The 11183-nt window shown below is 41.5% G+C and overlaps 1 protein-coding gene across 1 annotated transcript; it reads right to left on the reverse strand.

Moving 5' to 3' along the window:
• Positions 1-1117: 1117 nt before the first annotated feature.
• LOC120046307 (C-reactive protein-like) lies at positions 1118-2581 on the reverse strand. The gene is made up of 3 exons (XM_038991415.1): positions 2447-2581; positions 2217-2287; positions 1118-1937 (listed from the first exon to the last, which is right to left on the reverse strand). The coding sequence occupies exons 1-3, from the start codon at positions 2548-2550 to the stop codon at positions 1321-1323; spliced, it is 792 nt and encodes a 263-aa protein (XP_038847343.1). The 5' UTR covers positions 2551-2581; the 3' UTR covers positions 1118-1320.
• Positions 2582-11183: the final 8602 nt, after the last annotated feature.

The following is an 11183-nucleotide window of genomic DNA, read 5'->3' on the forward strand; positions in this document are numbered from 1 at the left end:
CCATCCGTCTGCCCCGAGCCATTAGAGCCGCCCGTCTGTTCCGAGCCGTCAGAGCCGTTAGTCAGTCAGGAGCCGCTAGAGCCATTCGTCAGTCAGGATCTGCCAGAGCCGCCAACCAGACAGGATCTGCCAGAGCCGCCAACCAGACAGGATCTGCCAGAGCCGCCAACCAGACAGGATCTGCCAGAGCCGCCAACCAGACAGGATCTGCCAGAGCCGCCAACCAGACAGGATCTGCCAGAGCCGCCAGCGAGCCATGAGCGTCCAGAGCCGTCAGCCAGCCATGAGCGTCCAGAGCCGTCAGCCAGCCATGAGCGTCCAGAGCCGTCAGCCAGCCATGAGCGTCCAGAGCCGTCAGCGAGCCATGAGCCGTCCAGAGCCGCCCACCCACATTCTGAAATTGTCCTGCCCAGTTGAATCAATGGAATGTGGTACAAAACAAGGAAACGGTGTGCTTTATGACCATGCGGACGCCACCGAGCGGCCGGGTAGGCTGTTTGGAGTGTTTATCCGACTGGATTAAAAAAAGTAAACACTTCTAAAACCAAAGTTGCGCCCCTGTATAGGAGACATGAGGAGTAGGCTACCAATATGGCGGACGGTGGCTTTCGAACAAATTGTAGTCTCATCAAGTTATTTAAAATACATTACACAAATTATATTATAATTATCTTGATATTTAAGATGACATGTTTGTATGAAATATAATCCTATATTCTTACAATAAGTCTCTTTTTTTTTTAGATCAATTACCAGACTACGAGCTATAGGCCTATAAGGAGCGGGAGTAGAGAACCTAGACGCAGCTGTCTGGAATCAAAGCTTGACACGGTAACATGAGATCAACGGATCTGCTGGTTTATTCTTGTGGGTTTTTAGTTGCAGGAAAGTTGTTTCAACACGCTGGTGCATGAACTCCAGCGCTAATACAGAGCTGCATGTGGTTCTGCCTGGTAGTTGCAATTGGCCAGCAAAGTCCATCTCTGTTGACACAACGACCTGGAAAAATGTCAATAAAGACATTTTGCTTTTTCAGTTTCATTCTCCTCTGAAAAGAACACTTTACACTATTCAGAGGCCATCTGCATACAAACGCTAAATGAAAGACAGACAAACATTTATGAGAAACGATTGAAACTTTATTGCACTATTCTTTTCTATTAATTGAATACTCAGGAACATAAAAAATATGGGATATTGATTCGTTACAGAGCTTTTAAAAGTGAAAGCTGCTATGAACATAAAATGTATTATGATTACTGTCATCATCATTTGTAACACATTATCAATACCTGGTACAAATGTATTGCTCTTGGTTGGCTAACAGTTATAGTCACTCATCTCCTTGAACACCCCTCCCCCAGTAGTGAACTCCAATGCTCTCCAGTTGAGAATATTTCCTGTAGTAAAGTTTTTCCCCTGCATATACAATTTGATTTGGCAAGGAGAGATGACACTATCCCAGAAGTGTACATCCGTAACATCCCCCACAAAGGATTGTGATGCTACAAAACCTCCACCATAACTGCCTTGGTTTTGACCTAAGATTATACTTGGTTTTCCATTTATAGGGCCATTTGGCTTAAGAATCTTTGATGCACTTCGTCTCCCATTCGCCCACATCTGGGTGAGACCAGTTTTAGAGTCCCAGGTGCCACAAAAAGAGATCCATGCATTTCTATTTTCTGGCAAACCGGTAATAGTAACAGAATTTCCTCTGATATTCAGTTTATACCCACCCTTTGATTGCAGACACAGATTGATATCTTTGGAATCAGAGGGGGTTGCTAGAGAAAATAGGGACTGGTCTCGTTGTACATCAGTGAAGAACCTCTGACACATGGTCATAGCAATAACAGGCTTTAAGACGTTGCCAGAGAGTTTTACAAACGAGTCGCTTGTCTCGACTGGGATGATGAACTTTTTCCCTGAGAGATCTGTATGGGTTAAAAATGAGAGAAGGAGAAAAGCTCACCAACAGAAATGTAACAGAAATCAACTTGACCTAGTATGTCTTGATGTACAGTATGATGAAAATATAGAGCTTTGCTTAGTTATTTCGCCACAGATCAGTTTAACAATATTTGCAATGCAACATGATCGGAAGAGAAGTTGCGGACACTCAATGACAGCAAATATTTGCACAGTTAAGTCCATGTAGGGCCAGATCTACTAAATGGTTAAAATTACAACTGAAAACTTGAGAGATCATTCACCTTGATGTTCACCATAACAACCATAGATCAGAAACAGCAGAAACAGCAGCTTCTCCATCCACTTTAGTACACTGTAAAAAGAGAACAAAATATACTGAAATCTGCTGCCTGTTAAACCTGCCTTCAAGAACCATTCTGAGTGCTTTGTACACAAAAAACAGTGCTAAATGTTGCCGATCTGCATAATCAATTGAAAAACGATTATATTTGAGTAAAGTCCTTAAAATTACCTTTCCATGTCTTCTTGTTTAAAAGCCTTGATTAAGCAAATGTCCAGGATACCAGTTTTACTCGAGCTCTCTTCTGCGTCTTTGTCTTCTAATGTAAAAGTCATAGACTTTTAAAGGGGAAGGGGTGGATCTACTATGAACCAATGGTGAAGAGCGGCAGATAAATACACTCTCCTCCTCTGGTCGCCATGTTTTACCAGTGAGTGTAAGTGGGTCATTCAAATCAAAGCTGCAGATCATTCATCGTTGCACACAGTATATTCCGAGACACAAACTCAGTACCCTCTCTACAGAGAAACAACTAGAACCTATTAGAAGCTTTGTCAATCCCACTGACACAGAAAATGGTGACAGTAGCCTACTTCAGGGCTATGTCCGAATTACTCTTATCTTACTCTTACAATTATACTACATGACCAAAAGTATGTGGACACCTGCTCGTCAAACATCTCATTCCAAAATCATGGGCATTAATATGGAGTTGGTCCCCCCTTTGCTGCTATAACAGCTTCCACTCTTCTGGGAAGTCTTTCCACTAGATGTTGGAACATTGGAAGCAAGTCCCTGCAGCATTCAGCCACAAAAGCATTAGGTGATGTCTGCAGTCTGCGTTCCAATTCATCTCAAAGGTGTTCGATGGGTTGAGGTCAGGGCTCTATGCAGGCCAGTCAAGTTCTTCCACACCAATCTCGACAAACCATTTCTGTATGGACCTCGCTTCATGCACGGGGGAATTGTCATGCTGAAACAGGAAAGGGCCTTCCTCAAACTGTTGCCACAAAGTTGGAATCATAGAATTGTCTAGAATGTAATTGTATGCTGTAGCGTTAAGATTTCCCTCCACTGGAACGAAGGGGCCTAGCCCGAACCACAGCCCCAGACCATTATTCCTCCTACATTAAACTTTACAGTTGGCACTATGCAATCGGGCAGGTAGCGTTCTCCTGGAATCCGCTAAACCCAGATTCGTCTGTCGGACTGCCAGATGGTGAAGCGTGATTCCTCACTCCAGAGGAATCACGCTTTATAAATCCAATCAAATGGATTTATAAAGCCCTTTTTACATCAGCCGATGTCACAAAGTGCTATACAGAAACCCAGCCTAAAATCCCAAACAGCAAGCAATGCAGATTTAGAAGCACAGTGGCTAGGAAAAACTCCCTAGAAAGGCAGGAACCTAGGAAGAAACCTAGAGAGGAACCAGGCTCTGAGGGGTGGCCAGTACTCTTATGGCTGTGCCGGGTGGAGATTATAACAGTACATGGCCAAGATGTTCAAATGTTCATGGATGACCAGCAGGGTCAAATAATAATAATCACAGTGGTTGTAAAGGGTGCAACAGAGGGTGCAACAGGTCAGCACCTCAGGAGTAAATTATTATCAGGGTTCCATAGCTGCAAGCAGAACAGCTGAAACTGGAGCAGCAGCACGACCAGGTGGACTGGGAACAGCAAAGAGTCATCAGGCCAGGTAGTCCTGATGCATGGTCCCAGGGCTCAGGGGAGGGAGAGGGAGAGAGAGAATTAGAGGGAGCATACTTACATTCACACAGGAATAATACAGAAGAATTACACCAGATATAACAGACTGACCCTAGCCCCCGACACATAAGCTATTGCAGCATAGATACTGGAGGCTGAGACAGGAGGGGTCGGGAGACACTGTGGCCCCGTCCGACGATACCCCCGGACAGGGTCAACCAGGCAGGATATGACCCCACCCAGTTTGCCAAAGCACAGCCCTCACACCACTAGAGGGATATCAGCAAACCACCAATTTACGGAAAGTAGAGCATTGCAGTAGTCTAAAGCACGTATTAGCTTTTCTGCATAATTTTTGGACAAAAAGTTTCAGATTTTTTAAATGTTACGAAGATGGAAAAAAGCTGTTCTTGAAATATTCTTGATATGTTCGTCAAATATGATAAGTTCATCAGGGTCCAGAGTAACGCCCGAGGTCCATTGATGGGCATAGCAGTTAAGATCAGCTCCTGGCCCCTCATCAAAGATAATGGTTGGTCACACACAATCACACACACACATTATCAATGGTGGTTATGATTAGCCTGGTGGAACCAACCTGATCGCTGCGTTCACCTTTCTATTTCACTTCAGATATCATAAAATGTTTAGTGAAAAAGAATGGTGAACACAGCGACCAGGCTGGTTCCACCAGACTAGGTTATGGCCTGGACATTATATGCATTTAAGAAGTAGAAAATAAGCAGCAAATAATGTCAGTTCACGTAAATTATGTTTCACAATTGGGTTATCAAATGTGTCAAAGTAATGAAGTGGGTTATCTTCTGTATTTGCAAAAATGATGAGCCTGTGAAAGCTGTTGCTGCGGACATCTGAAGGTTGCTGGCCGGATACTTGCAAACATGTGGCTGACTGTTCCATTCATAGGAATGCTCACAGCGAGGGCATGTCTGCATGATGCTGATGAGGGCCCCCTTGCTGGTCTTCACTGCGCTGCATGCTTGGCTGCAAACTGGACATCTCTCGAACAACTGCAGCAGGCAATCTTATGAAGTGGTGTTGACTGGGAGGGCTTGTGACAGGGTGATATAGACCGCCAAGTGGTAAATTGCATCTTCTTTTCTTCTAAATTAAGAAAAACGCTTTTTGCTAATGCACTTCACAACCAAAATGACTAATAGTTGTATTTGCTTGGCTGTGGAATTAGCCTACTAGTTTATCAAGGCAGGCATTTCACATAACACAGATTACCTGTCGTTGTTGATGAAGCTGTCTGTTTCATCAGGGTAGTAACTCAGGTCACTAACAGAGGCCTCATGATGGCGTGTCCTTTTTAAAGGAGTTGAGGGAGACTGGCAACAACAAAGGTGTCACAAGGGTACTTATGTTGCATGACACACTTTTATTCTGAAGTCTTGCCTGACAAGCTGTGAAAATAGCAAGTGAACAGTGAATGAAATCATTTTTGTTGGTTGCTAAACCATTGCAATCACATTGCTGGGCATGTTATGATACCCACCTTTGGTAGTTCTGGTAGGTCCCGGTGTGATGAGATAACTTGATCCGGTGGAATACGACGATAGGAGCGAATATTTCAGAGAGCGCTCCGTAAGCCACGCCCCAGTGGGCAGAGCTAGGCATTCTTCTTCGAAGAGATTTACCGGCGGATGGCATGCAATAAATGTTGCATTACCGCCACCTACTAGACTGGAGTATAACGCCCTTATTCTTTGCTTTAAAAGAAAGAAAGAAATCAAACAAATACCTTACCATCTAACACTACACACACTAAAAAATAAAATAATAAATACCATACTCCACTATTTAAATCAATTTAGTCCTACTTCAGGCCAACAGCCTGAAAGGATGGGACACCACCACTTAAAACACCCTGTAACTCTTCTGATGTCAAGTCTCACACACCCAAATACCTCTCTGCAGCTGCCACAACAACCTCTATTTTCTGCGACTTACGTTCCATCCCTGCAGTACAGTTGGTGACCATTGCTATAAATGCATTGCAGTTGTGCTTAGTGTTGTTGTCATTCAGCCTCATCTAGTGTTGGTATGGAATAACTGATAACTGTAGTACCTCAGCCTTAGGAAATCATTGGGGAAAGAAGTGACACTTCCAGTTTGCACAAATCTTTATTTGATTTGCTGTTATACAGACAGTATAAAAGCATACATTCAATCTAACAATGTCTTCATTGTGTTTTAATTTAAAATGAAAGCATAGTCTTCCTTTATTCACCATTTCAATAAGAAAAAGGGCAATACAAGTATTAATGGCCAGCAGGCTCAGACAATATCAATAATGACTATAGGGAAAGTACTCACACTTCAAGACCCTATGGACAGATGGCTTTTCATTAAGTCATATGGTAAGTTTCTGGGGGAGTGGGTCAGTGACTTGAGGAGGAGAAAGAACAGGTGAGGGCAGCAACAAGCTGGTAGAGGGGGGCAAGGTGAGATTGGGCCAGGTACGTCCAGGTGTCAGGCCAGGGTGTCTTCAGTCACAGTCCAAGAGCCTCAGGCCTCAGGAGACCGAGAAAGAGAAAAGATGAGGGTTAGCGAGAGCATGTCTAAGACAATAGTACACCACATACACCTGGGGGGGTAGAGAATAATCCATAGTGTTGCTGTTGACACTGGATAATCTGACTAACACACACCTGTTTGACCTCACTGTGATACTGTAGTCCTACATATGTTACTTTTCTGAGTCAATTCAGGTAGCACTTAATGTCCTGCATTTGTGTTAACCATGGTAACCAGCATTGTAAATAAAGAGATGTGCAGAAAGGAAATCAGCCTCTGGGTCTTTGGATCCTTTCCCCTTAATGTATTTTTCATGTCAGCCAGGGCCATTTTTTTTTAAAGAAACACAATTTATTTTAATCTCTAGTTGAGTAAGGTTTCTATTGCTTCAGTCCTTGTATATTTTTCAATTCTTGTTACCTGGTATATAAACAACAACAATGGAGAACCACAAGGAGAATAAGGTGAGGAAGCAGTCCATGTCAGCCAGGCCCATCTTTTTAAAGAAACACAATTCATTTCAATCTCTAGTTGAATGTATATGAACAGATTCATATATATGAGACTTCATGTTGCTAAAATGCTGTCAGTTCCACTTTAAAATGCAACAATGTTTCACACACATTATTTTCAAAAATATGGCTAACACCAAGCGCCCTGCATTAGAAATCACAGTTCCACTCACCAGATGATGATCATTTGAAACTTAACTTCTTGATTTAAAGTTGTTCTTGAAAAGGGAGAAGCTAACAAATTAGCAACAACATCCTCTTTGATAACACCTGCTGCAGCAGCTGCAAACTAACCTACAACAAAAGCAAGCAAGCTAGACTGTGGGAAAACTACTGAACCCTATTGCGCAGTGACCTGTTGGCCTTTAAGAAGGCAGAAGTGTCCATTTTTAAAATATTTTAAAAATATATTTTTTAACGGCCTCATCCATTAACTCAAAATGTGATCAGTTGATTCCACTGTCACTCCAAAATGTTGTCCTAGTACAGTTCTTCTTCTGTGGAAGGTCTAAATCCTTCCCAATAATCTCGTCTCCCTAAGGAAACGAAATACATAATTAAATACTACATCCCCTGAAAATTTCCCCAGCAGTCCACCCTCTCATTACTCCTTAAATCTAACAACAATCGCTCCCTTTCCCTCACATATTTATGGCACTGAAATAAAACATGTTCCACTGTTTCCATCTCCTCCTGACAATGATGACACCTCTGTCGGATGTTTCCCCACCAATTTCACTGTACTATTGAGCCTTGTGTGTCTCAGTCTCAGGGCTACATTCCTTCCTTCCTCTCTCGGCCTGAGGGCCTCCCTGCCCCCACCTTTTCCTGGATCTTATACAGGTGTCTTCCCTTTCTCTCCCTGTTCCACAACTCTTGACACTTGTTATCAAACACTGTTCTTATTAACCCCTTGGCTTTACTGGTTGATTGCAATCATGGTCTTGAATTAGACTGCTGGAGTACAAAGTGCTGGAGTACAGAGCCAAAACAACAACAAAAATGTCACTGTCCCAACAATTACCGAGGGCACTCTATGAATGCCACCAGGAGAAAGACAGAACCAACAAAAGCCAAACAGAAATATGCTGCTGAAATGAACAAGGAGGCAGTAAATTCAGACTGATCACTGTAATTTATACCATACACTTTGAATTTAAATAATGTTGAAGTACTAACTAACAATATGGTCCTCAATCAAATTGAAGGGACTTAAAACACTGTATAAGTTTTACTTGTGTATTTTGAAAATAAACTAAAATCTAAAATAAAGATGTCAATTTGTTGGTCTACTTGCCATTTTAATAACAATGCAGCTATTGAAGTAAACATATTTTGGGTAAAGACCAGTGTTGTGTTCCAGACCACCTAAAGCGAGACCAATTCAAGACCAAGAGCGGAAGGGGGGGTAAGACCGAGTCAAGATCAAGACTGGGAGGGGGACAAGCGGTCAGAAAATGAGTCAAGACCGAGACCAGAAAAAAATTACAGGACTGAAATGATACAATGACTATGTTAAAGCGTAGACTGTCAGCTTTAATTTAAGGGTATTTTTTTATCCACATCGGGTGAACCGTTTAGAAATTACAGCCCTTTTTGTACATAGTCCCTCCATTTTAGGGGACCAAAAGTATTGGAACAAATTCACTTATGTGTATTAAAGTAGTCAAAAATGTATTATTTGGTCCCATATTCATAGCATGCAATGATTACATCAAGTTTGTGACGCTACAAACTTGTTGGATGCATTTGCTGTTTGTTTTGGTTGTTTCAGATTATTTTGTGGCCAATAGAAATTAATAGTAAATAATGTATTGTGTCATTTGAGTCACTTTTATTGTAAATAAGAATATAATAATTTTTTCTAAACACTTCTACATTAATGTGGATGCTACCATGATTACAGATAGTCCTGAATGAATCGTGAATAATGAGTGAGAAAGTTACAGGCCCACAAATATCATACCTCCTCCAAAAAATGTCTTGGAGGTATTATATTTGTGCGTCTAACTTTCTCACTCATCATTATTCACTATCCGTAATCATGGTAGCATCCACATTAAAGTATAAGTGTTTAGAAACATATTCTATTGTTAATTACAATAAAAGTAACTCCAAAATGACACAATATATTATACAGGCAAACATATTGACAAAAGTCACCTTGTCCTAGAGAGATTTACACGGTTATCCACACGTCATTCCAGGGTAAGCTTACACGAAACACAGCTCTTATTTTAATTGTTTCTAAATTCCCCTATGGGAAAAAATTAATGGTGGAAAAACGATTGGAACCATTTCCTTGTTTGACTGCTAGGTTTTATGGGTATTATGACTCAGACTGCCAGCAGCATACCACCCTGCATCCCACTGCTAGCTTGTTTCTGAAGCTAAGCAGGGTTGGTCCTGGATGGGAGACCAGATGCTGCTAGAAGTAGTGTTGGAGGCCCAGTAGGAAGCACCCTTTACTCTGATCTAAAAAAAAATATCCCAATGCCCCAGGGCAATTGCCCTGTGTAGGATGCTGTCTTTCAGATGGGATGTTAAATGGGTGTCCTGACTCTCTGTGGACACTAAAGCTCCCATGGCACTTATTGTAAGTGGTGTCCTGGCTAAATTCCCCAGGTTGTTGCTGTAAATGAGAATGTGTTCTCAGTCAACTTACCTGGTAAAATAGGGGTTAAATAAAAATACTGTGGTGTGCTTCCCTGAACCAAGAACTCATCTGATTGGTAGAGTAGGCAGGCCTTATGACTTTGTGGCTGTGGTAACTTAAGATGACCGGTTAGCATACATATGGCTAATGTGTGCCAGGTTATCTGATGGGACCAGCTACAATGTACCGTTCTATCAAGCGCAAGTAAATCAACTATTTTAATTAGCTGATGCACATTTTGAGACCTGAGAAACTTAAAACTGTTTCTAGTGTTCGCAAGTATGGCCCCAATTGGTTTTGGTTAAAACATGTTCAAATGTTTTGTTTACTTAAAAATATGCTTAATTGTGACAAATGTTTTCTGCAATGAGATCAACCTGTGACTGAAATCATTCAAGCCTTTGTTGTGCAGTTAGTGATCTACTGTAAAAACGGCTAGCTGGAGCTCGTCTGAACGGTCGGTTGTGAATGCCCTCACCCGTTAGTGCTTAATGCTGACATATTTTGGTTCTGCCTACTATAGTGCTGTCCGGTCATATTCATGATGTTGAGGCCTATCACTGTACTCTTGATGGTCACCACCACACACATGAGCGCTGACAGAGCTTTTCCATTTGAAGATGTTCATATATTTGTGGTTCTGAAAAAGGGAGAGACAATGCAATCATCAGGAACAATTTACAAGATACTAAGAGATACATATATGCAAATCAAAAATAGACATGCAAAACTATAAATATATATCAGGATGTGTAAGCATATGCCCTGATAACAGCATATCAACAAATGCAATCATTTTACAGGCTAACACAGGGATATTCACACATCAGCAATTTAAACAGAGAGGGAGAGAGAACTAAGACTAGGGCTATTGATTTATGGCCCTCTCTGGCCTGGCTACAGCTCTTATGAGACCTTTAGTAAATGCGCATGTGCAGGGGCACGAGAGCGGCTATACATTACAGAAGTAGCACGTAAACAATATAACTATTGCTATATCCCTTAACAATGAGTATGCTAGTTGCACTCAATAAATACTCTTGTAGCAATGACTAAACAATACTAAATGGACGAGGTAGCATGCATGGGGTAAATACAACCAGACAGTGAATGTAAGTAAACACGCATTAAAATGAAGTGTCGGGGCGGGCCCTGGAGTGCGTAAACGTCCTGATTGGTTGGAATGGGCTGACGAACGCGAATCATATTGAGAGGACCGTTTTTTTATGTCCTCTCAATATGATTCGCGTTGTTATATATATATATATATTTTTTTTTATTTTTTTTATTTTTTACATATAGGCCTACTGTAGGTCCAGCCTTAAACGCAAATAACATAATTTGTGACGTTTTGCTGAGGAATTGTCCTGTGCCTTTCTATACCCAAATACATCTAATCTAAAATAAAACTGCCACATACTTTATCAGGTGACTATTTTTTCCATGATTTTCCCATTTACTTACCAACCTCTCGACTGTGATTGGTTTAATACTTTGATTGACTCCAAAAAAATCACACTCTGATTGGCACAGAGCATTTCTCAAAA

This window comes from Salvelinus namaycush, chromosome 4, assembly GCF_016432855.1.
Source record: "Salvelinus namaycush isolate Seneca chromosome 4, SaNama_1.0, whole genome shotgun sequence".
NCBI lineage: Eukaryota > Metazoa > Chordata > Actinopteri > Salmoniformes > Salmonidae > Salvelinus > Salvelinus namaycush.

What these genes read in the sequence shown, in the direction of transcription:
- LOC120046307 (XM_038991415.1), bottom strand. Translation starts at nt 2,550, where the DNA reads ATGACTTTTACATTAGAAGACAAAGACGCAGAAGAGAGCTCGAGTAAA. An exon ending in AAACAAGAAGACATGGAAAG is followed by an intron (nt 2,288 to 2,446) that starts GTAATTTTAAGG and finishes CTCTTTTTACAG; the next exon opens with TGTACTAAAGTGGATGGAGA. An exon ending in TTGTTATGGTGAACATCAAG is followed by an intron (nt 1,938 to 2,216) that starts GTGAATGATCTC and finishes TAACCCATACAG; the next exon opens with ATCTCTCAGGGAAAAAGTTC.